Source organism: Symphalangus syndactylus, chromosome 18, assembly GCF_028878055.3.
Source record: "Symphalangus syndactylus isolate Jambi chromosome 18, NHGRI_mSymSyn1-v2.1_pri, whole genome shotgun sequence".
Taxonomy (NCBI): Eukaryota; Metazoa; Chordata; class Mammalia; order Primates; family Hylobatidae; genus Symphalangus; species Symphalangus syndactylus.
Genome location: NC_072440.2, coordinates 102233093 through 102257502, shown reverse-complemented (window position 1 = coordinate 102257502; position 24410 = coordinate 102233093). Strand labels below are relative to the sequence as shown.

The following is a 24410-nucleotide window of genomic DNA, read 5'->3' as shown; positions in this document are numbered from 1 at the left end:
AGAGACAGGGCCAGCTCAGCGGCTGGTACACACTGCTTTATTTGTTCTTTTTATTATTATTTTTAAGTTCACCTACAGCTGCAGTACACACACACCGCTTTATTTGGCTAGCTGCTATTCAGAAGACACTTTTCTGAATTCAGGAAAAATTTTTTGAAAAACCTGAGAACAATTCCTGTAACTTCTTAGCTTTGATGAAGCGCATTTACTTTGACATTGATATAGCTTGTAACTACTTTTGGAATTTTTTTCCCCTAACACTTTGATCTCATTAAGGATATTACGCCTTTTCCACCAGAAAATGCAAAGGTATCATCTTTTTCTTGGAAACCAATTGAAAGCGTCCCATTTTAATCAAATGACATAAAATTACAAACATTTACATGATTAAATTCAAAGCCTGATCCATCTGGTGATAAGAAATAGAATGTTAACTTATTTTTAAAGATGTATTTGCATTATTAAAATATAGTAACGACTTCCATCTTTATATCGAAAGAAACGGTTAGGCTTGCATAAGCAACGGCTCCCAGCTCCGGGGAGGGTTTGAGCCATGCCCTTGCGGGGGCCGCTCCAAGCTCCGACTACAAAAGTTGGAGTTTCCCAGCTGCGAACAGCTGGTCAAAGGCACTCTCAAAAGTTCAAGGAAATGGCCGTTTGCGGATGGCTGCAGCAGGCCTGTGGGTCTGGGGACGGCGCCAAGGAGCTGGCCGTTGGTTCCTGAGATGCTCCTGCTCTGTCTGCCGTGTTCTAAGGACGTGCGAGCTGGAGCTCTTCTCGGGAAAAAGAAAACGCTGAGGAGGCCTCCGTGTTGGCGGGTCAAGCCAGATAACCAGGCTTGTACTGGCTTCAGCAGAAGCCGCGCTGTTTCCTCCTTCCCCCTCTGTCTCCTTCTTTCCCTTCTGTCTCCTCCGTCCCCCTCTGTCCTGATGCCCTCCAGGCTGCTGGGGAGGAGCCTACCGCCTGCCTCCTGCCTCCTGCCTCTCTAGACCGCTGTTCTCCCCACAGTTCTCCCCCGGAGCTGTCCCCCAGCAGGCCGCACCTGGGTCCAGGCTCCAGACCTGCTCGCCCACACAGGAGTCCCCTCTAGCCGGAGCTCCGCCCCCTGTTCCCACGGCGTCCTGGGCAGGTCAGTTTTCCCATCTGTCAACCAGGAACATTCCAAGGCTCTTCCTGCCTCACTGCTGTGGTTTCCCATCTTCCACCCAGGCGGGAAGAGAATTTAAAAGCCCCGCAGGCACTGGCCAGGCTGCCTGTGAGAGGGAGAACCGGAAAGCCAGTGTCAGGCAGACCCTCTCCCGGTTGGACCTGGGCGCTGGCTCCCCACAGGGAAGGCAGTGCTGTGCCTGGGGCAAGGGAACAGCAGTGACAGCAGTTCCAGATTGTCAGAGCTGGGGAGGGCCTCCAAGAGCTGCCAGAGCTGATTTTCCAGAGAGGGAAACTGAGGCCCAGAGAGGCAGTGACGAGCTCTACCTCCCACTGCAAGGCAGATCAGAGCTGGGGTTCTCGCTCCTCAAAGTGCAGTTGGGGCTTCGGAGCTTGGGCCTGGACTTGGAGCTGGTTATACGTACAGAACCTCAGGCCCTGCAATGTCAACAGCACCCCCAGGCTGCTCATTAGGGAGTTAAAGTTGAGAAGCACTAAGCTGACCTGGCCACCCCTGGAGAGATGGGCCTGAGACTGAGGGAGCAGCGCGGGTGCACCTTCCACAGCGGAACCTTCCGGAAGTGTTGTGGCGCGGATGCCAGGCCAGGAGGGGCTTGCTTGTGTCACCTAGTCCTCGTGAGCCCTCCCCACTGTGGAGAGCGGGCAAACAAGAGGGGCACGCATTTCAGGCTCCAGAAGAACCGGGCAGGCTCCCCGCATTGGGGAAGAGGGGCCGGGGGCCCAGGCCCACTCACCTGTGAGTCTACACAGCTCATCGCCCCACCAGCAACCATGGCCGCCAGTGGCTGGCCCAGGTCAGCATAGTCTGAAAGTGGATTTGAAAGGTCAGCTTTGAATATCCGGGAGTGACTGCGTTTTGGAGGTGGTTCAGCTCCTGCTAGAGCTCTGGGCGAGCAGGGGGTGCCCCAGCCAGCAGGTGCCTCCGATGCCCGGCGGGGGCGGGGCATGCTGTCCTCAGCGGCAGTATTCCCGCTCGATGCTCGCCATCAGCCTCTCTTCCGAGTGGTCGTAGGAGATGGCTGCCGGCCTCTCGGGCTTCTTGCGACTGCTGCCTGGGGTTCTGTGGGTCAGAAATGGGACAGGGTTTTCAGGAGGCAGGACAGTGCCTTCACACTCATTTCCCCTGGCCACCACAGTGGCTCCTAGTGGGCCCATCCTGAAACCCAAACCAAAGCCTTTGCCCTGGGGACACCCTGTGGCTCTCTCGCCCAGCACACATCCACCAGCAGGCTTCTACTGCGTCCGCTTCATCTCCCACAACGCTGAGCCCTCGCAGAGTGGAAGCCAGCACCTGCCCTGTTTGAGGGAGGATGGGCTCCGGGCTGGGAAGACGGAGCTTGAATCCCAGCTCTGCGGCTCACCCACGCGCCTCAGGCAAGGCCAGTGCGTCTCCGAGCCTCTGTGATTTTTCTCAAGCACACAACTTTATTCATGAGTCGTTCTGAGGCATAAGATAATGCATGGGCAGCGTGTGATGTGGAATCAGGCACACCACAGCCTTAATCGATGGGAATCACAGCCAGGCGCAGTGGCTTATGCCTGTAATCCTAGCACTTTGGGAGGCCGAGGTGGACAGATCACTTGAGGTCAGGAATTCGAGACCAGCCTGGCCAACGTGGTGAAATCTCATCTCTACTAAAAATACAAAAATTATCCGGGTGGGGTGGCAGGTGCCTATAATCCCAGCTACTCAGGAGGCTGAGGCAGAACGGCTTGAACCCAGGAAGTGGAGGTTGCAGTGAGCCGTGAATGAGCCTCTGCACTCCAGCCTGAGTGACAAAAGTAAGACTCTGTCTTAAAAAAAAATAAATAAATAAAAGGGAATTACTGTCATATTGGCTGCTTGCTGACATCGGTCCGTGCTTGTACCCTCTTCTGGGGTCTCACAGGAGCTGCTCATTTTGGGGAACCACACGTTCAGGATCCCGCCAGTCCCTCAGCCCACCTGGGAGCCCAGCTGAGAGGGACCGAGGCCAGGACTCCTGCTCCTGCTGCCTGGGCTCCAGAAAGTGGCTGCGCCAGCCTGGACCCTGCTGGCTCGTCCTGCTCTCCCAGACCTTTGGACTTTGTGTAGACACCTGGATGGTGCTGACTGCCCCCGGACCTGCCACGGTTGTGTCAAAATGTGTGGACCTTTGCAGGAGGGAGTCCCAGGAGCCCAGGGCAGGGTGTGAAGCCTCGGTCAGGCTGGGTGCTGCCTCCTGGAGATGCTGCCTCGGAAGGGGGTGTGCAGGTCTGCCGCTGACAGGGTCCAGGAGAGGCAGGCCAGCTGCCCATGGCCAGGTGTTGGACGCTGCCCTCCCAGTGGCCAGCCAGGAACTCCGGGCAAGGGGAACACTGCCAACTGCTCTGCCACTTGCCAGACATTGGGGTGAGCTGCCCCCCACTTCCCAGCCTGGTTCCCCCTCTGCGAGCTTAGGGGGCTGGGCTGGATGGACTTAAATGTCCCTCTGACTACTGCGGTTGCACTCCCACTGATGCTCAGAGCACAGCCTCCGGGTCCCCGTCTGGCTCTCTCAGAACTCAGGGCAAGAGCTGGGCCCCTGGCACAGCCACTTGACTTCATCCCCCAGGAAGGATTGGCATCTAGCAGAGGGCCTCCAGGCGTCCAGGGGACACACTCCTCCCATGTCCCAGAGACGTCATGCCCCTATTGACCAGCTGGCTCCAGGGACCATACTTATTAGCACCGCCCGCGGCCAGTGCGCAGAAACAGCTGCATGGTCACTGTTGACGCCTGCAGGGCTCCTGGCACACTGCCTGTCCCTGAAAGTACTGAAGGCAATACGTGTTCCTTGCAGCCCTGAGACACAGTGGAAACGCAGACATTCTGGAACCAGGCAGATCTCACCTGGCTCTGCCACGCAGTCGCTGTGTGGCTGTGGGCAAGGCATGCACCAGGCCTCACGCCCCTGTGGATAAAACCCAGCAGCTACTCCACGAGGCCAGCCTGAGGGCTGGACCAGGCGCCGTCTGCGGTGTGTCTACCACAGAGCTGGGCACTAAGGAAGCACTCAACAGAAGTCGCTGCGATGCTGTTAGTTTCGCAGTGGCTCATGCCTGGCCCGGTGCAGTGGCTCATGCCTATAATCCCCAGCACTTTGGGAGGCCGAGGCAGGTGGATTGCTTTGAGCTCAGGAGTTCGAGACCAGCCTGGCCAACATGGTGAAACCCCATCTCTACAAAGAGTACAAAAATTAGCCGGACATGGTGGCACGCGCCTGTAGTTCCAGCTACTCAGGAGGCTGAGGCTGGAGAATCACTTGAGCCTGGGAAGTGGAGTTTGCAATAAGCTGAAATTGCGCCACTGCACTCCAGCCTGGGCAACACAGCAAGACCCTATCTCAAAAAAGAAAAACCAACCAAACAAATAAACAAACAAAAAAACAGAGTAAGGGACTAGCAAAGCACCCAGTACAGAGGAGAGACCCGGTCACTGCCCTTCCTGTTTCCCACCATCCTCCTGGGCTCCCCTGAGGATTGTTGGGAAGAGGAATGGGCACGGGATGCCCAGACACCATCAAGGGCAACAGTGTTTCCTGGCCAACAGGAATCCCAAGCAGCACTTCTGGACCTGGGGACCCCCACAGGAATAAAAGCCCCTCTGGGCTCACCAGGCAGCCCCCCGCTTGCCTATGGATGTGAAGCTGAGCCCTGAGGGAGGTGGCCGTCCAGAGTCACCCAGCCATTCTCCTCACTCGTCCTGTCTCACTCAGCACCCGACATGCCCTGTAGGTGGAATCTTGGGGAGAAAGGAAAGCAGGGACTGGCGCATGGGAAGCTGACGGGCAGCCCTGGGGCTGGGGTGGGCAGGACGGCAGGCAGTCCTGGGCCTGCGAGGGGCCAGGCTCCACTGGGCTCCACAGCCAACCCTGCCCTGTCTGCCTGGCAACCCTCCACCAACACCATGGGGCAACTGGTGGGGCTTGGAGAGCCAGGTGGGGCCATAAGCTCTTTCCTTCCCCTGCTTGGGTGGGGGCACACAGATAAAAGGGAAAAAATGATCCTAAAGGGATTCTTGGGGAGTCTCCCCACTCTTGAGGGAGTCAAGAAATGAATGTTCATTTAAATTCTCATTCACTGTCAGGTTTTCCATCAGCAGGGATTCCTAAAGCCATGCTTTTTTTTTTTTTAAGATAGGATCTTGCTTTGTCACCCAGGCTGAAATGCAGTGGCGGGATCACGGCTCACCATAGCCTCCACTTCCCAGGCTCAAGCCATCCTCCCACCTCAGTCTCCTGTGAGCAGTTGGGACCCCAGTCATGTGCTACCACGCCTGGCTAATTTTTGTATTTTTTGTGGAGACGAGGTCTCCCTATGTTACCCAGGCTGAAAGTCACGAATTTCTTAAAAAGAAAAGGACCTTTCCAAGGAGAATCACTCCAAGAAAAGAAAGCAATACGCTTCTCCAGAGAGAACAAATCCTTGTAATTGGGCCTCAGAAACCCACATGTTAAATGAGGCAAGAACATTTGTGTTATTCTATTGGGTCTAGAATTTTCTTTTTTCTTTTTTTTTTTTGAGATGGAGTTTTGCTCTGTCACCCAGGCTGGAGTGCAGTGGCGCACTCCATAATCTCGGCTCACTGCAACCTCCCCATCACAGGTTCAAGGGATTCTGCTGTCTCAGCCTCCCAAGTACCTGGGAATACAGGCACGTGCCACCACTCCCAACTAATTTTTATATATTTTTAGTAGAGACGGGGTTTCACCATGTTGGCCAGGCTGCTCTCGAACTCCTGACCTCAGGTGATCCGCCCACCTCGGCCTCCCAAAGTGCATGGCTGCTCCCCTCTGCTGCTTCCTCAGGGCCCTCCCGGGGGAAGGACCTGGCATTGTCAGGATGGTCGGGACTGGGTCAAGGCCCACATGCCCCAGGCTGACATAAAACAATCCTGTCAACAAGCGTCTATGAAATGCTACCATGTGCCTGGAGCTGTGAGGGACCAGACCCGAATCTGATTCCTTCTGTGATGAAGCCTGGAGAGAAGAGAGGGGACAGGGCAGGACCACATCACGTGGACCTACTACAGGAGAGGCCACATGTGGGAGGGGGCTGGGAAGTTGCACCATGCGGGAGGAGGGACACTAGTTTGACCAGGAAGGGGATAGAGTATGAGGGGGAGATGTTTAAACTGTGCTTTGAAGGGTTTCTTCTTTGATATTTTATTATGAAAAATTTCAAACATACTGAAAAGTTAAAATTTGCAGATTCAACAATTAAGTTGAATTTCCTGGGGTGGAAAGTCATCCCTGGAGCAGACAGACAAGGCCTGGGCTCTGGGGTTGCGGGATTTTAAAGGAGGAAATGAGACCAGGCTCCTCGCCTGCTACCTTCAAGGGTGTTCAGCGTGGTTCCCTGGTAACATGCCGTGGAGCTGCAGGTGGGCCTGCTGCTGGCCCTGGGCTGCGAGTTCCTTAAGGGCTGTGTCTTGTTCCTAGATCTGGCCACAGCGCACAGCATGGCACCTGAATATTTTTCAATGAGTTACGGCGCAAATAGGAAATGGGTTGGGCGTGCCCTGGTCTGATCCAGGTCATGGCCTTTTTTAGGAGGAAGAGCAAAGCTGCGGTGAGATGGTGAGCCTTCTGCAATCTCCTTGGCAGGACCTTCCCTTGAGGGCTAGGGCTTTGCATTTAGAGGGAGCTGCCTCTGGAAACCTCGTGAGGACCTGGAGGACAGGAGGGCTCTGAGGCTGGCTGGAGTCAACAAAAAGAACCCGTGGCTTCTGGGAGAGATGTGCCTCCCCGGTACTTACTCAGAGACACTGCTGCTTCCCGGGTGGCCCTCTGTGCTCTGCTCTGCACACACCTTGAGAAAGATGAAATGAAGAGACATTCAAAGATTGTCAACAGTGCAGCCTGCCTAAGGCTTTGGCTTTGTGTGGACAGACGATGGCCACCACTTTCAACCCAGGATCCATAAGCCTGAGAGCTGGAAAGGCTCTCGAGCTGTCAAGTTCCATCCACTCATTGCACCGGCAAGAAAACGGAGGCTGCAAGAAGAGAGCGACTTGGAAAGCTCACGCACAGAGCAAGTGGCAGAGCCAGGGCCAGACTCGCTGCCTCCCAGACGACCACCCATGTGAGGGTTGTTTCTCACCTCCAGGGATCATGTGACCCACTGCCACCTAGCAAGGACACACCCCGTGTGTCACCTCCAGGGGTCATGTGACCCACTGCCACCTAGCACGAGGACACCCCGTGTGTCACCTCCAGGGATCTTGGGGCCCACTGCCACCTAGCATGAGGACACCCCATGTGTCACCTCCAGGAACCATGACCCCGACCCCACTCTAAACATTGCCCAGAACCCTCTCCCTCCCCCACTGAAGTGCTTTCTCTTCATAAGGCAAGGACGTGTCTACACAGCATGTGGCTGCCATGGATTCTATGGTCCGACAGTCCACTTGCCTACCCATGCAGTGCCAGAACCACCCTGTCTCATTCCTGGCATCAGGCAAGCCTTGCTGTCCGCTAAAGCCTGTCTTCCCGGCTTCTTTCTTTTTCCAAGAGAGTCTTGGTGATTCTTGGCTGTGGGCACTTCCATGTAGAGGTGCTCCTCGGCTTACAATGGGGTTACGGCCCGAAGAAAACATTGTAAAGTGGAAAAATCCTATGTTGAATCATCAAAATCAGGGACCATCTATACATGTATTATAATCAGCTTGTCATATTTAGGGGAAAAAAACCTTGGGGATTTTTCTAGGGTTGTATTAAACTACAGATCATTTTAGGGGGACTTATAGCTTTACAATAATGAGTCTTCAAATTTATAAATAGGGAATATCTATTCATTTAGGACTCCTTTAGTGTCTTCTAAGAAGTTATCATTTTCCCTATAGAGATACCATGGATATCTCTTTTTATTTTATTTATTTTTGAGACAGAGTTTTACTCTTGTTGCCTAGGCTGGAGTGCAATGGTGCGATCTTGGCTCACTGCAACCTCTGCCACCCGGATTCAAGTGATTCTCCTGTCTCAGCCTCCCGAGTAGCTGGGATTACAGGTGCCTGCCACCACGCCCAGCTAATTTTTGTATTTTTAGTAGAGATGGGGTTTTCCCATGTTGGCCAGGCTGGTCTCGAACTCCTCACCTCTCAGGTGATCTGCCCACTTTGGCCTCCCAAAGTGCTGGGATTACAGGCATGAGCCACCGTGCCCAGCCAGCAATGTTATCTTTTTAAAATAAAATTTTCTACCTGCTTGATGCTTCAGAAATGATGGCGATATATACATTTTTTTAAAAAATTTCTTTCTTTTTTTTTGAGACAGGGTCTTGCTCTGTTTCCCAGACTGGAGTGCAGTGGCCTGATCATAGTTCACTGCAGCCTCTTCCTCCCAGGCTCAAGCAACCCTCCCATGTCAGCCTCTCGTGTAGCTGGGACTACAGGCTCCTGCCACCATGAACAGCTAATTTTTCATTTTTTGTAGAGATGGGGTCTCACTATGTTGCCCTGGCTGGTCTTAAACTCCTGGACTCAAACAATCCTCCCATCTCAGCCTCCCAAAGTGTAGGGATTACAGGCGTAAGCCACTGGGCCTGGTCAGAGATATATGAATTTATCTTGTGCTTAGCAGTCTTACTGAATTCTCTTATTAGTTCTAGTAATTTATGGATTCCTTTGGATTTTCTTATTTCCCATTCACATGATCTGGGGATAATGACCATTTGATTTTTCCCTTTCTGGTCCTTATACATTTTTTCCCTAACCTTTCTGCACTGGCTGGGACCTCCAGTAGTACAGTGAAAGGAAGTGATGATGACAGTCATCTCCATCTTAATCCTTTATTAAAAGAAAAAGTTTCTGTCACATCATGACTGAATATGATATTTGCTGTAGTTTCTTCTCCGGCTATCTTTTATCAGGTCCTTGTCTCTCTATGTTGTGTTCTGGGTCATTTCTCTCTCCCTCTCTCCATCTCACTGATCTTCTCTTCATCTCTGTCTAATCTGTTAAACCTATACCATTGATATCTTTCATTTTGCTTATTATATTTTCCATTTCCAGATGTCCTATTTGGTTCTTTTTCAAATCTTCTAGGTCACTTTCTATAATCCTTGTCCTTTGCAGGTGTTTTCTTTAAACATAATAAACGTAGTTGATTATAATCTGTGTCTGGTGATCTTAGTAACTGAGATCTTCATTGGTATATTGTTGTTTATTGTTTCTTCTAAGTCTTCACTTGGTTTTTTGGGGAGGTGGTTATTTTTTGTCATTGGCAGCTTATCATCCTTGAAAAATTCCCTATGGGTATTCTTTGAAGCCTAAGAGGCCTTCCTCCAGAGGGGGGATGCATTTGCTTTTGCCAGACACATAGCAGGCATCCCCGGTCTGAAACCACTTTAAATTAAATCTATACTTTGAAGTATTTTGGACCACCCAGGTGATGAGAATTTAGGCTGCAAACATAAGAGGTGCCTGGGTTGAGCTTACAGCTTCTTAGAGCTTGCAAGATCTTTCTGTTCAAAGGAAAAAACTTTTAGGTAAATAGGTGTACACGACTACAAAGAAACCCACTCCAGCTGCATGTGCTAGTCAACCAGTTTTTGGTTAGTGAATATAAATGGTCATAAAAGGACTCACAAACATTTAAAGGGGGAGGGCGCATGAAAGAATAATCAAGATGAACCAGCTAGGCGTGGTGGCTCACTCCTGTAATCCCAGCACTTTGGGAGGCCGAGGCGGGTGGATCACCTGAGGTCAGGAGTTCCACACCAGCCTGGCCAACGTGGTGAAACCCCGTCTCTACTAAAAACACAAAAATTAGCAGGGCGTGGTGGCGGGCACCTCTAATCCCAGCTACAGGGGAGGCTGAGGCAGGAGAATTGCTTGAACCCAGGAAGCAGAGGTTGCAGTGAGCTGAAACTGCACCACTGCACTCCAGCCTGGGTGACAGAGCGAGGCTCTGTCTCAAAAACAAAAAAAAAATTAAATTTTTAAAAATTAAATAACTAAAAGTCTCCAGGAAGGGATGAGCAGGTGGAGACAGGCCACCTACAAGAAACCAGGAGTCAGGTGGCCTCACCTGCTCATCAGTGACACTGGAAGCCACTGTTATAATGGCTACAAAGGTATAAGGGAAAGCTGTTTTGAACTCGGAATTTTAATTCCAAATAAACCATTAATCAGGTATTAAGAAAATGAAGATATTTTCAGACATACAAAGACTTAGAGTTTATATCCTATTACCCTTTCTGCAGAAAAAAAATTTATTTTTATTTTGTTGTTGTTGTTGTTGTTGTTTTTTGAGACAGAGTCTTGCTCTGTCACCAGGCTGGAGTGAAGTGGCACAATCTTGGTTGACTGCAACCTCAGCCTCCTGAGTTCAAGTGATTCTCCTGCCTCAGCTTCCCGAGTAGCTGGGACTACGGGCGCCTGCCACCATGCTCAGCCAAGTTTTGTGTTTTTAGTAGAGACGGGATTTCACCATGTTGGCCAGGATGGTCTCGATCTCTTGACCTTGTGATCCACCCACCTCAGCCTGCCAAAGTGCTGGGATAACAGGTGTGGGCCACTGCGCCTGGCCGAAAAAAGTATTTAAAAAAATTTTTTTTTTAAATCATAGAAGATAGAAGTTTCATGAGCCTAATGGAATTAACCCAGGAATGCAAGGTAGTGGAAACTTCCGGATAATGTGTAATAAGGCCAGAAAGCAACCTGTCAATGTCCAAAGTTCCCATGACATAAATTGAGCGATCAGAGTAGCTGCCTCAAATATCTGAAGAGCTCATGTGTAAATAGGCCACACTTCTTCTGCCTGTCCCAGGGGCTCAGTGTGTCCGCACTAAAGGGAGGTGGGTTGTGTTCAACACAGAGGACTAAGTCAGAGCTGCCTGCGAGGGAGAGGCTGCCCCAGGAGGCGGTGAGATGCCTGTCACTGAAGCCAGACAGTGGCTGGGTGATCCAACAGCTCATGCCCCCCATTAGAATTCAAAATCAAGGCCAAACACACACCCTGAAGTCACGCACTTCTATTTCTAGGGTCACTGTGAACGCTCAGGAGGTGAGGAGGGGGAGTGCAAGGGTGAGAAGGGATCACGACAACAGCGTCTTCATGCTCCCGTCTCCTCACCATGCAGGCCTTGGTGTACTTGGTTCAACACCAAGGAGCTGTCCAGGGTTCCCTCCTCTCCCAGCCCGGCCCAGTACCCTGTGATGGGTGTGGCTTTGCCTTGACCTCTATCGCTGCGCTCCCCGTGCTGAGATGGAGAACGTGTTTTATTTTTATTTTTTACTTTTTTTAAGATGGAATCTTGCTCTGTCATCCAGGCTGGAGTGCAGTGGTGTGATCTCAGCTCACTGCAACCTCTGCCTCCAGGGTTCAAGCGATTCTCCTGTCTCAGCCTCCAGAGTAGCTGGGATTACAGGTGTGTGCCACCACGCCTGGCTAATTTTTGTATTTTTAGTAGAGGTAGGGTTTTGCCATGTTGGCCAGGCTGGTCTTGAACTCCTGACATCAAGTGATCCACTCGCCTCAGCATCCCAAAGTGCTGGGATTACAGGTGCGAGCCACTGTGTCTGGCCTATTTATTTATTTATTTGAGACAGGGTCTTGTTCTGTTGCCCAGGCTGGAGTGCAGTGGCCTGATCGTAGCTCGCTGCAGCCTCAACTCCTGGGTTCAAGCAATCCTCCCATCTCGGCCTCCTGAGTAACTGGAACTACAGGCACATGCCAACACACAAGGCTAATTCTTGTATTTTTTGTAGAGACGAAGTCTCCCTCTGTTGCCCAGGCTGGTCTGGTACTCCTGAGCTCAAGCGATCCCCCCACCTCAGCCTCCTAAAAAGTGCTGGGATTACAGGCATGGTGAGCCACCATGCCCAGCCTGAGAACCTTTTCTGTTTGTTTGTTTTGTTTTGAGACAGAGTCTCGCTGTCATCCAGGCTGGAGTGCAGTGGTGTGATTTGGCTCACTGAGAGGTGACAGCCTGCTGGCAGTCCTCACAGCCCTTGCTCGCTCTCGTCGCCTCCTGCCTGGGCTCCCACTTTGGCGGCACTTGAGGAGCCCTTCAGCCCACCGCTGCACTGTGGGAGCCCCTTTCTGGGCTGGCCAAGGCCAGAGCCGGCTCCCTCAGCTTGCAGGGAGGTGTGGAGGGAGAAGCGCGAGCCGGAACCTGGGCTGCGCACGGCGCTTGCGGGCCAGCTGGAGTTCCAGGTGATGGGCTTAGCACCTGGGCCAGCGGCTGTGGAGGGTGTACTAGGTCCCCCAGCAGTGCCAGCCCACCGGCGCTGCGCTCGATTTCTCACCGGGCCTTAGCTGCCTTCCCGCGGGGCAGGGCTCTAGACCTGCAGCCCGCCATGCCTGAGCCTCCCACCCCTCCATGGGCTCCTGTGCGGCCCAAGCCTCCCCGACGAGTGCCAGCCCCTGCTCCACAGCGCCCATCGACCAACCCAAGGGCTGAGGAATGCGAGTGCACGGCGAGGGACTGGCAGGCAGCTCCACCTGCAGCCCCGGTGCGGGATCTACTGGGTGAAGCCAGCTGGGCTCCTGAGTCTGGTGGAGACCTGGAGAACCTTTATGTCTAGCTCAGGGATCGTAAATACACCAATCAGCACCCTGTGTCTAGCTCAGGGTCTGTGAATGCACCAATCGACACTCTGTATCTAGCTCAAGGTTTGTAAACACACCAGTCAGCACCCTGTGTCTAGCTCAGGGTTTGTGAGTGCACCAGTCCACACTCTGTATCTGGCTACTCTGGTGGGGCCTTGGAGAACCTTTGTGTCCACACTCTGTATCTAGTTCATCTAGTGGGGAGGTGGAGAACCTTTATGTCTAGCTCAGGGATGGTAAACGCACCAATCAGTGCCCTGTCAAAACAGACCACTGGGCTCTACCAATCAGCAGGATGTGGGTGGGGCCAGATAAGAGAATAAAACAGGCTGCCCCAGCCAGCAGTGGCAACCCGCTCGGGTCTCCTTTCACCCTGTGGCAGCTTTGTTCTTTTGCTGTTTGCAATACATTTTGCTACTGCTCACTCTTTGGGTCTTTACTGCTTTTATGAGCTGTAACGCTCACTGGGAAGGTCTGCAGCTTCACTCCTGAAGCTAGTGAGACCATGAGCCCACCAAGAGGAACAAACAATTCCAGACGTGCTGCTTTAAGAGCTGTAACGCTCACGACGAAGGTCTGTAGCTTCACTCCTGAGCCAGTGAGACCACAAACCCACCAGAAGGAAGAAACTCCGAACACATCTGAACATCAGAAGGAATGAACAACTTCAGATGTGCCGCCTTAAGAGCTGTAACACTGAGAGTCCGCCGCTTCATTCTTGAAGTTAGTGAGACCAAGAACCCACCAATTCCGGACACAACTGCAACCTCTGCCTCCTGGGTTCAAGCAATTCTCTTGCTTCAGCCTCCCTAGTAGCTGGGATTACAGGCACCTGCCACCACGACCAGCTAATTTTTTGTATTTTTAGTAGAGACGGGGTTTTCACTATGTTGGCCAGACTAGTCTCGAACTCCTGACCTCAGGCCATCCACCCGCCTCGGCCTCCCAACATGCTGGGATTACAGGCGTGAGCCACCGTGCCCAGCTCTGAGAATCTCTTAAAGCTAAGGCAGAACATCCAGCCAAGCCCAGGGCCTGTCAGGGTGGACACTGAGCTGCCTGCTGCTGCCCTTCTGAAAGGGCAGCGGGACCCTTGCAGCAGGGGGCTTGGAATGCCTGGCGTAGGGACCTGACTTTGCACTGCTCGCTAACCTGAAGATACTGCAGCCTCAGGGCAGCCTTAAGGATGGAATGCCATCCAGTGCGTGAACGGCCCCGCAGAGCGGATGCAGGAGGAAGCAATTTCCCTGATGGCTCAGGCTTGCTGTTTCTGTTTTCACCTGTGTTTTTCTCTGCCTGAGATTTTATTGTGCGGCCCTTTATCTGGCCAATTTAAGCCTTGAACTTACTTTCTCAGCTGAAAAGCATGAGACTCCCAGTACACACAAGCTTGCTGAAGCAGCAAGGGGGAGCTGGTATGAAAAGCGAAGACAGCAGCCCCAGGCGGTGGCTCCAGCCTCCTGCAGACAGGGGCTCTTCTACGGGGCTGCTTCACCTGAAGATCACTGAGACACCTGGACGTGGGGAGCTGGCGGCGCCTGCGCTGGGGCCCTGGGAGGTGGGCTGAGTTCAGGACCAGTTTGTGTGTGCACCTGTTTGTATGTGTACGTTTGTGTGAGTGCGAGGGGTGTGTGTCATCCCTTGAAATTCTAGGGGGGCTTTGGAAAGACCAAACCACAGCTAAACAAGAAGCAGAAAACATACGAGAATGAACTGAATAAGATAATCTCTTAAAGTTTTTGACTCTTAAAACCAAAGTTTTTGTGAAAATTAAAGTTTCAAAGGTTACTTTTTTTTTTTTTTTTGAGATGGAGTTTCGCTCTTGTCGCCCAGGCTGGAGTGCAATGGTGCTATCTCGGCTCACTGCAACCTCCGCTCCTGGGTTCAAGCGATTCTCCTGCCTCAGCCTCCCGAGTAGCTGGGATTACAGGCATCTGTCACCACACCTGGCTAATTTTTGTATTTTTAGTAGAGCTGGGGTTTCACCATGTTGGCCAGGTTGGTCTCGAACTCCTGACCTCAGGTGATCCGCCTGCCTCAGCCTCCCAAAGTTCTGGGATTACAGGCACAAGCCACCGCACCCGGCCCAAAGGTTACTTTTTAGAAAATCCACTGCATATTTATCAAAAACAAAAATATGCAGTGGATTTCTTCTCCTGAAAGAGTTCTTCCATTAACTCTTAATTTTTAGCAGCTTAATATGTATGTATGTACACATACCAGTTATATGTGTAATTGACAAAACAATTCCATTCCTTTTATTCCATCGTATGGATACACTTCCCCCTTCCTCTTTAAGAATTATCGTTCTTTGAAGCCCAGGTTTGGTTTGTTTGGCTTTTCTGTTTTCTTAAGGAAACTTGAACATGTACAGTAGAGAAACTCCTACAACGGCTCTCCTGGACCTGACCCAGCTTTCACAATTTTGCTAGTCTCGTTCCTTTGCTCACCACCAGAGGGCACTGTTCTCCCCACACAGAGGCCAAGATCCCAGTGCCCTGGGGAAGCTCCACTGCAGGGCTTTGCAGGCAGCAGAAGCTGAGCAGTGCAGGTAGGCTCTGAGTGGGAGAGTGGTGCGGGTGGGGTCTACGCGGGGGAGCAGTGCAGATGTGTGGGAGTGGTGCAGGTGGGCTCTGCGATGAGACCTGTCTTGCATGGCTCCCATGACAAGGGGCTCTGGGAAACCCCCCTGGCTGCGGGCTGCCAGTCCGGGGCCTGTCTCCACTGGGAAGGCCTTGCCTTGAAGGAGGTGTTTCCAAAGCCATAGGGAAAAAGGCAAGGGAGACCCAGCGAGGCTGTCACTGGACGCAGGGTCTGAGAGACTGGCCCATGCTAGCAGGGTGTGGATTGCAGTTGGCCTGACCTCCAAACAGGCACGCTCCCACTGGCCCTGCCGGTGTGGGTGAGGTGAGGGTCACACCCTTGTACTTGGTTTGAACCCTAGTCCTGCCAGGGGACATAGACAATCACCTTGCTGGGCCCCAAAGTCCTCCGATGTAAATCAGAAGGTGGGACTGAACCATCTGTGAGGTCCCTTAAGCTCAAGTCACCTTGGATTTCAGCAATAGAAAGAAATGACAGCAGTCTGCCATTTACTATCAAGAAACAGAGCTTGGTGGGAATCGGAATGGGTGGCCTTGGGCAGGGGGCTGCTTTCCCTGCTGGGTAATGGGCTCACGGCATTTAGGGGCAGAAGGGCCTCTGTTGTGCACAAACCACTGCTCTGACCCTCCTCCCCGGAGTCTAGTTAGGGTCATGCCCCAGCCCTATGGGACTCAGAGCTCCAAGGCTAAGAGGTCTTGGTCAGCATCTCTCAAAGAGTGCATGGGCCAACATCATCCTGACCATGGCATTTCCACACCCTGCTGTGCCCAGTACTCAGCAGCAGCCACCATGGCCTCTCAGCAGGGCAGGAAACGTGAGGCTGTACCCCTGACCGTGATGCAGCCAGGCTTCTAATCACCTACAGCAGCCGGCAGCCAGGGACCATGAAGCGAGAGAGCCTCTGAGGCTGCCCGCTCCTCCCCCGGGTCGAGGCACTGGGCTTCTAACATTTTCAAATCCTCTTTTTATAGAACTCCAGAGAGGACAATTCTTCCTTCAGTTTTTGATATTCTCCATGTTCCAGGCTTGGCATCCTTCCCCACCGATCCACACGCTCTCCCTCAGCAACTGTACTCTGGTATGGCATCCGCCACTATCCAAATGCTGATGTCTGCGAAATGACAGCTCCAGCTCCAACCACTTTTTGCAGTTGACAGGAATTTCGGACGGCCCACGGAAATTATCCACCTAGGACTCAAAACTCAACTTGTACAAAACTAGGCCCATCCCGTTAATAGCATTCTGAATCTTCTCAACTGCACAAGCAGGGAATCTTGGATTCTAGAAACTCGCTTTCCCTTGCTTGTCACACTCAGTGGCTTACCTCACTTCCTCCTCTACCTCTTACCTGGATTCCTCCCTTACAAGGGCTCCTGCCCCCATGCAGTCTCCCCCAGTACAACCTCCCCCGCCACTGTGGATCCTTCTATTACACAGGCTGAGAAGACATACAAGAAACTGAGAAGCTGCTTATCTCTGGAGAGGGGAGCTGGGGAAAGAGTTGGAGAACAAGGAGGAAGGGAAACTTTCTTTGTAATGCACCTTTTCTTTTTTTTTGAGACGGAGTTTCGCTGTTGTTGCCGAAGCTGGAGTGCAATGGTGCAATCTCGGCTCACTGCAACCTCTGCCTCCTGGGTTCAAGTGATTCTCCTGCCTCAGCCTCCTGAGTAGCTGGGATTACAGGCGGGCGCCACCACGCCCAGCTAATTTTTGCATTTTTAGTAGAGATGGGGTTTCACCATGTTAGCCAGGATGGTCTCGATCTCCTGGCCTCGTGATTCGCCCGCCTCAGCCTCCCAAAGTGCTGGGATTACAGGCGTGAGCCACCGCGCCTGGCTGCAGTGCACCTTTTCAGTGTCCCCTCGTGTGCCTGTGTATTACCTCTTCTAATTTTTAAAATAAACATTTAAAAATTATGAAACACAGAAAACTTCACCTAGCTCCCCACTGCCTACAGGACAGTTCAACCTCTGAGCCTGGAATCTCGTGAAAACGTGATCCAAACCCGTCTCGTTGGTTTCTGCTCTCCCACATCGCCTGGCTGAATGACACATAAACTCCAGGCTGTTCAAAAGTGCTTCTGGGCCGGGTGCGGTCGCTCATGCCTGTAATCCCAGCAATTTGGGAGGCTGAGGCGGATGGATCACTTGAGGTCAGGAGTTCGAGACCAGCCTGGCCAACATGGCGAAACCCCGTCTCTACTAAAAATACAAAAATTACCCGGGCATGGTGGCACATGCCTGTAGTCCCAGTTACTCAGGAGGCTGACACAAGAGAATTGCTGGAACCTGGGAGGCGGAGGCTGCAGTGAGCCGAGACTACGCCACTGCACTCCAGCCTGGGCAAGACAAAGTGAGACTCCATCTCAAAAAAAAAAAAAAAAAAAAAAAATCGTTTCTGGACCTCTGGAGTTTTTTTTTTTTTTTTTTTGAGACGGAGTCTTGCTCTGTCGCCCAGGCTGGAGTACAGTGGCCCTATCTCGGCTCACTGCAAGCTCTGCCTCCTGGGTTCATGCCATTCTCCTGCCTCAGCCTCCTGAGTAGCTGGGAGTACAGGTGCCCACCACCGCGCCCGGCTAAGGTTTTTTTTGTATTTTTAGTAGAGACGGTGTTTCACTGTGTTAGCCAGGATGGTCTCGATCTCCTGACCTCATGATCCACCCGCCTCGGCCTCTCAAAGTGCTGGGATTACAGGCATGAGCCATCACGCCCGGCCTGGAGTTTTCTACACATTGTTTAAGCTCTACCCTTTGTCAACTGCTGGAACACATTAGTGATACTTTAGAACCAACTCAGACACCAGATCCACTGGAAGACTTCTGCCTCGGGTGGGATTCCCACGCCTCCGTGTGTGCAGACACACTGGAGCATGCCTTTCCAACATGCTTCCACGGGAACTTGCAAACGCGCATTTACGCACCCTTTCCCAACACGGTTATGAGCTTTTTGGGGGTCCACACCATCCTTTCTTCTTGTCCCCTGGAACAATTGAAATATCACTCATTGCCATTTAAATTTGTGTTCTTTGCTACAGACTTGAACACAGGCAGATAGTCACCGTCTTCAGGACAGTGACTTTGTTTTGCTGCAAGTCCATTAAGTTACCCATCACCTTGACGTCCTTCTGTGGAGCTGCTGTCCCGCCAGGCACTCACTGTAACTGCTCTCTTTACACCGTGAGTTCCATGGCAGCTGCATGCCAGGATTACTGGGAAGTCCTGGCTGGGGTAACAGGCAAGAAAGAATTATCCGGATGCTTTATGGCTACAGCAAATGGAACCTTTCCAAAAATGGTGGATGACAGCGTCCCTCAGCCTAAGGTGAGGACACTATTGCCTGAGACTTTCTTGCAAAACAGAAAAATTCTCAGATAACGTACTTCCCTTGACCTTGAGTGACCCAGGTTTATAGGCAGAGGGAGGAAAACAGTCTGAATTACCACCTGCTAGTAAAAATACTGAATCTGGCCAGGCACAGTGACTCACGCCTGTAATCCCAACACTTTGGAAGGCCAAGGCAGGGGGACCACCTGAGGTCAGGAGTTCAAGAACAGCCTGACCAATATAGTGAAACTCCATCTCTACTAAAAATACAAAAAAATTAGCCAGGCGTGGTGGCGTGCTCGTGTAGTCCCAGCTACTCGGGATGCTGAGACGGGAGAATTGCTTGAACCCGGGAGGCAGAGGTTGCAGTGAGCCGAGATTGTGCCACTGCACTCCAGCCTGGGCAACAGAGCAAGACTCCATCTCAAAAATAAAATTAAATTCAAATTAAAATTTTGTGTCTACTTGATTAAATCAAAATTTCTTCTCCAAGAGTTCCTTCAAATTTCACGAGGGCATCTAATGCTCAAAACCTCCTCTTATCCAGCCCATTCTGGGACTAAGATTTTCTGGTGAATTCCACGTCCAGCAGCGCCATCCCTACCGCCATCCACTACTGCTGCGCTGTAAAAAGAGCCTTCCTACAAGAGCTGACTGCACCGCACTCCTTGTGTCCTATTCTCCATGAACTCCAGCCCAAGGCGCCTCCCACCACTCTCTGACCCATCTCTCACCAAGGACCTTGAGACCGCCAAGTGGCTCAATTCGACCACCAGCTCTCAGGCTTCCCGCATATATCCCACCAAGCAGCACTTCCAACAGCTGAGCACGCCCTCCGTCCTAAGCCCCTTCCTCCCTTGGCTTCCGGATGCTGCGTTCTCTTGGTTTTCTCCCCTTTACTGGCTGTTCTTTAGGATGCCCCTATCTCCTCAACCTTTGAACAGTGTGCTCAACCCCTGGCCTCGTCCCACGTTAGTTCACATACATGAAGCTCCCAGGACAGAGCCCGGTGCCCATCCATGCTTCCTAAGCACACGCTGGCAGCATCGTCACTGGTGATCCCATCTAATCTCATGGGTTTAAATCCTCCCATGTTCTAATGGCTTCTAAACAAACTCCAAACCTGACCTCTCCCCTGAATGCCAAACTCTTACAAAGATCTACTCACTTGACATTTCTGTTTGGATGTCTGACAGGCATCTCAAATTTAACATACTGAAAACCAACTTCCTGGTTAATGACACCCCAAGCCTGCCCCTTCCACATTTTCTGTGTCTGTTCATGGCAGCTGCATCCCTCCAGCTGCTCTGGCCAAGAACTCCTGGGTCAACTTTGATTCCTTTCTTCCTCACACATCCCAGTCATCACCCCACTAGTAAGTCCATAAGCCAACCTCCCCTCACCACCACCCGCCAACCTGGTCCAAATGACCCCACATCTCACTTGGATGACTGCAGAAGCTCCCCTCCCCCAGCACAACCTCAGCTTCTGTGCCTGCCACCTCACTCCCGCTGTCTTCACTCCAGCGAGACTCTGTCTCAAAACACAAAAACAAAACAAAACATAATATTCAGAATGATGATTCAGGGATAAACAGTCTCTAAGACATTCCCAGTCAGCAGTGGTCAAAATTTTTAAATGTGAGTGCTTAAAAGAATAACTTTCACTCGAGTTTGATGTTCTCTTATGAAGAATATGTCTCTCCTCCAAAATGCTAGTTATGAAGCTATAAAAGGTTTCCTTTCCTCCTTTCTTCCTAAAGAAACTAAAAGTAGTGTTATTGGCCGGATGCAGTGGCTCACAGCTGTAATCCCAGCACTTTGGGAGGCCAAGGCGGGTGAATCACCTGAGGTCAGGAGTTCAAGACCAGCCTGGCCAACATGGTGAAACCCCGTTTATGCTAAAAATACAAAAATTAGCTGGGCATGGTGGCGCACATCTGTAGTATGTAGGCATTATCTAAAAATAATGAACTGGACCCAAGGGCTCCCTTACACCTCGAATAATCTGTGATTCTAGGATTCATTCATTGATTCAAGAAACATTTATGGTGCAGAAAATACATACAGTCAGCTGGGTGAGGTGGCTCACGCCTGTAATCCCAGCCCTTTCGGAGACCAAGGTGGGCGGGTCACTTGAGGTCAGGAGTTTGAAACCAGCCTGGCCATCATGGCAAAACCCCATCTCTTCTAAAAATACAAAAATTGGGCATGGTGGCAGGTGCTTGTAATCCCAGATATTCAGGAGGCTGAGGCATGAGAATCACTTGAACCTGGGAGGCACAGATTGCAGTGAGCCGGGATCACACCACTGGACTCTAGCCTGGGCAACAGAGTGAAACTCCATCTCAAAAAAAAAAAAAGAAAAAAAGATACACCACACAGTTCACACCCAGAAGGGCAACTGCAGCTGGCTGACCTCCTCAACAATTCCTGAAACCATTTCCTCTGCAAGCCTCTCACCGCCACTGTCTCCGTTCAAGACTCAGCCATCTGGACCACTGCAGACTCCCCCACCCACACACACAGGTGGTCATGTTATCCCCAGTCTGACTCTGTCCAGTTCATCCTCCCCACAGTTATCGGTGTGACCTTCCTAAAATACAAATTGTCGCAATCCTTACCTTTCAGATACCCACAGCTTTCATAGTAATCCAAACTCACTAATGTGGAATACCCTTGGCGTGGCGCACTGCAGCCTGGCATACTCTCTTAAGACCACTCTGACCCATGCCCTGGGCACCAGCTGCCCCAGCCACCAGTGACATTAGGCATGAAGTTCTCTCTGCACAGAACTTGCTGCCTGGATCATGTCCACAGACCCTTCCAGATTCAGGACAACTTCCAAATTCATCCCTCCGGGAATGCCTACCTGCCTCCCTTGGGATTAGCCGCTTTCTCCTGCGGTCTTTTGATACGGATCTCTCATCGCCCTGCTTTCTACTTTCCCCCATCGAGCTGCAGACTTCTTTAGGGCAAGGGCTATGCCGTGTGGCCTCATCCCTAGCACCCACAGCGGGACCGGTGCTCAAAGGATAGCTGGAAAATGACTTAAAGAGCCAGCAGTCACCATGATGAATAATATTAGCAAATCAGAGGGCACAACATCCACTCTTGTTATTTGCCTCTCATTTTCACCTCTGAGTTTCCAAAGCACTTGAAAATAAACACTAAAATTAACTGCCTCCTTGCTATGTGTGAATTCCTCCCAAATTTCTCAGCTATTTGTCCAGTCAGTGTTATATAACTGCAGGCTGATGTGGTATTAAAGGAATCTTGTTATATAATTCAGCCCTACTCACTGCAGCTCGCTTTTCCTTTTTAAAGACCGTAAGGGAGAGTAGCAGGGAACCAGGGCCAGAGGGAGAGAGCTCTGTGCACTGTCGCCTGGGGCTGTCCCTCTCCCCCACCCTCCCTGGGGCCTTTTCAGGATTCCTCGGTGCGGAGGCCACCCAGGAAGGCATCTTCCTCGGCCCCCAGCGGCTGCTAAGCAAAGCCTCCGGGACCCCAGGGAGGAGGACGCGGCCTTTGGCATCCTCCCCGAGCCCGGGAGCGGATGTTAAAGATCTTGTTCATTCAGCTCTGCTGGAGCGAAGACGGTTGCCAGAGTGCTCGTTTTATTGTTTTTTTTTTTTTTTTTTAGAACAGCAGGACTGTTATTACGAGTATTCAGGGAGAGAGAATAGGAAGCGCAAAAGAAATTCCGCAGCATCTTAAAAATAGCAGTAACATGAGAATTGCCTGCCCAGCAAGGCAAAGATCCGGATCGGTAGGCGCGGCAGGGCGCTTCTGAGCCACCGTCTGGCGGCCGTGCCACCACCCCCGGCGCCCCGCTCCAGGGCGGCCCGAGAAGGCCAGGCGGGGGCGCAGGCCCGAGGGGAGCCGGGAGCCCGGCGCGCTCCGCCTAGAGGTGTCCTTCCTCGGCCGCTCCCAGCGCGATCGCCCCCAGGCCTGGACACAGACCCGGAGACGGGACAGAGAGAGAGGAAACCCGGGGGCCCAGGGGCGGGGAGGCCGGGGCAGCGGGGAGCACGCAGGTCGGAGGCTGGAAGGGGGCGCAGCGCGACCGGCGCCCAAGGCTGGAGCGGGGACGCGCGGCCGGTGAGTGGGGTCCCCGCCGTCCCCCGAGGCCCTGCGGCTCCCACACTCACCGCGCTCCCCGCGACCGCGGTGGGTCGGGGCCAGGCTGGGTGGCGCGGGGCGGGCTCTGGGGGGCCCCAGGCCACCGACTCGGCCAGCAGCTCGTCCAGCAGGCGCAGCGTCTCGTCCCTGCCGTCGGGGGGCGCTACGGGGCTGGGGTCGCGGCCGGGCACCTCCTCCGCGGCTGCCCCCCGGGCCTCGGCTGCCGCCACCGGCACCCGCCGCCCGGTCCCGCCCTCCAGGGCTGCCGCTCCGGGCCCCGCGGGGAGGCTCTCGGGGCTGCGCCGTCGCCTCAGAGTCCGGCCGCTCCGGCTGCTGCCGCTGCCCATGGCGCGCCCGCCGCCTCCGGGACCGCCGAGAGGGCCCCGGTGAGGGGGCGCGGCCGGGGGCGGGGACGCTCGGGGGGTGCGGCCGGGGCGGGCTGCAGGGGGAGGCGCGGGGCGAGGCCCGGGAAGCGGCCGCGGCCAGGGGCCAGGACGCCCGGGCGGGGGTCGCGGCCCGAGGGTGGGGGTGCGAGCCGGAGCCTGGGGAGGGGCGGGTGAGGCAGGGGCTGCATGGGCGTCCCGAGGGGGCGCACACCTGCCCTAGGGAGGGGCTGGCCTGAGACCCCGGCGAAGGGCACCGGGTGCGGGCGCGGCTTCCCCTCCCGGGTCTCCCCCTACAGTCCCCCCACTCCCGCCCACGGGCCCCCTCGCTCCCCGCCGTCGGGTCAGCCCTGTCCTAGCCGCCTGGAATTGCTGAACACGCGGGGGCCCCGGCTGGGTTTGTTCATTTATGGAAACGCTCCCCAGACGACGCTCGCCGGGCCCGTGGGAGGCGGCGGGAGTGTGGGGGCACTTCCCAGCGCCTGAGCCCCCTAGCGATGCGCGGGGCGGGCGGGCGGGCGGGGGAAGACCATGAGGGCTGCGCGCGCTGCGTTCGCGAGGTCCCGCCGTCAGTGCGCCCCGACCTTTCAGTGTCCGCCAGGCCTAAGACGCCCCGGGAGGGAAGGGGCGATCCTCCGGGCACCAACAGCCCCCTCCGGCCTTCTCCTTCCCTCTGTTGCCCCAGCGGGGACTGGATGTGTGAAGGCTGAGCCTCATCAAAACCCCCAAATAGTCACTATTTTTGGGAAAGAAAAACTTTAAAAACGAGGGAGAAAGGCAAAGCAACCCCCGCCCCGCCCCCCCACCCCAGGAAAGAAGCAAAAGGAAATACCTAGGTGGTGGTCATAAGTCTAGCTTTTGGTCTTGGATTTTTTTTTTCCTTAACCGCTTTTCTTTTTAAGTGAACTAACCACAACCCAGAGTAGAAAACGCTCCAAAGCTGCCGAATTCAAACCCAGCGAGCCTTCCTGTTGGTTGGTCCTTTGTTTTACTTAGATGTGGTTACTTCCTTCCCTTGCCCACCTCCGGCAACTTTAAATTCCAGCCTTTCCAAGACAGGGCAATTCAAAAGTCCTGGGTTTAACTCACCTATCTTGACTTGACATTAACTTTTATCCTGATTGATTGGATTCCAGAATAATTGTGAAAATGGAATTTCGGCTAAACTTTCCCAACCAGACTTGAAATTTTACTATTTTATCACTTCAGGAGTCGACATTAAAAAACATATGCCTAAGAAAATTGAATAAAAGGGCCG

At 53.0% G+C, this 24410-nt stretch overlaps 1 protein-coding gene across 4 annotated transcripts; it reads right to left on the bottom strand.

The window, feature by feature from the left end:
• Positions 1-317: 317 nt before the first annotated feature.
• Positions 318-23848, bottom strand: CYS1 (cystin 1). Of its 4 annotated transcripts, none has more exons than XR_010117259.1 (4): positions 22799-23848; positions 6926-6978; positions 1651-2227; positions 318-1253 (listed from the first exon to the last, which is right to left on the bottom strand). XR_010117259.1 is itself a non-coding variant. In XM_055254349.2 (3 exons), exons 1-3 carry the CDS (start codon positions 23114-23116, stop codon positions 2122-2124), a joined length of 477 nt encoding a protein of 158 aa, XP_055110324.1. In that variant the 5' UTR covers positions 23117-23848; the 3' UTR covers positions 318-2121. The 4 variants fall into 4 exon arrangements, 1 of the variants encoding a protein (XP_055110324.1); XR_008652716.2 differs by having other exon boundaries at positions 318-1796; positions 1902-2227; XR_008652715.2 differs by having other exon boundaries at positions 1902-2227.
• Positions 23849-24410: the final 562 nt, after the last annotated feature.

Coding starts and splice junctions, on each gene's coding strand:
- CYS1 (XM_055254349.2), bottom strand. CDS start 23,116: ATGGGCAGCGGCAGCAGCCGGAGCGGCCGGACTCTGAGGCGACGGCGC. Junction 6,979..22,798: donor CCGCGGTCGCGGGGAGCGCG/GTGAGTGTGGGA, acceptor ATCTTTCTCAAG/GTGTGTGCAGAGCAGAGCAC. Junction 2,228..6,925: donor GGAAGCAGCAGTGTCTCTGA/GTAAGTACCGGG, acceptor TCTGACCCACAG/AACCCCAGGCAGCAGTCGCA.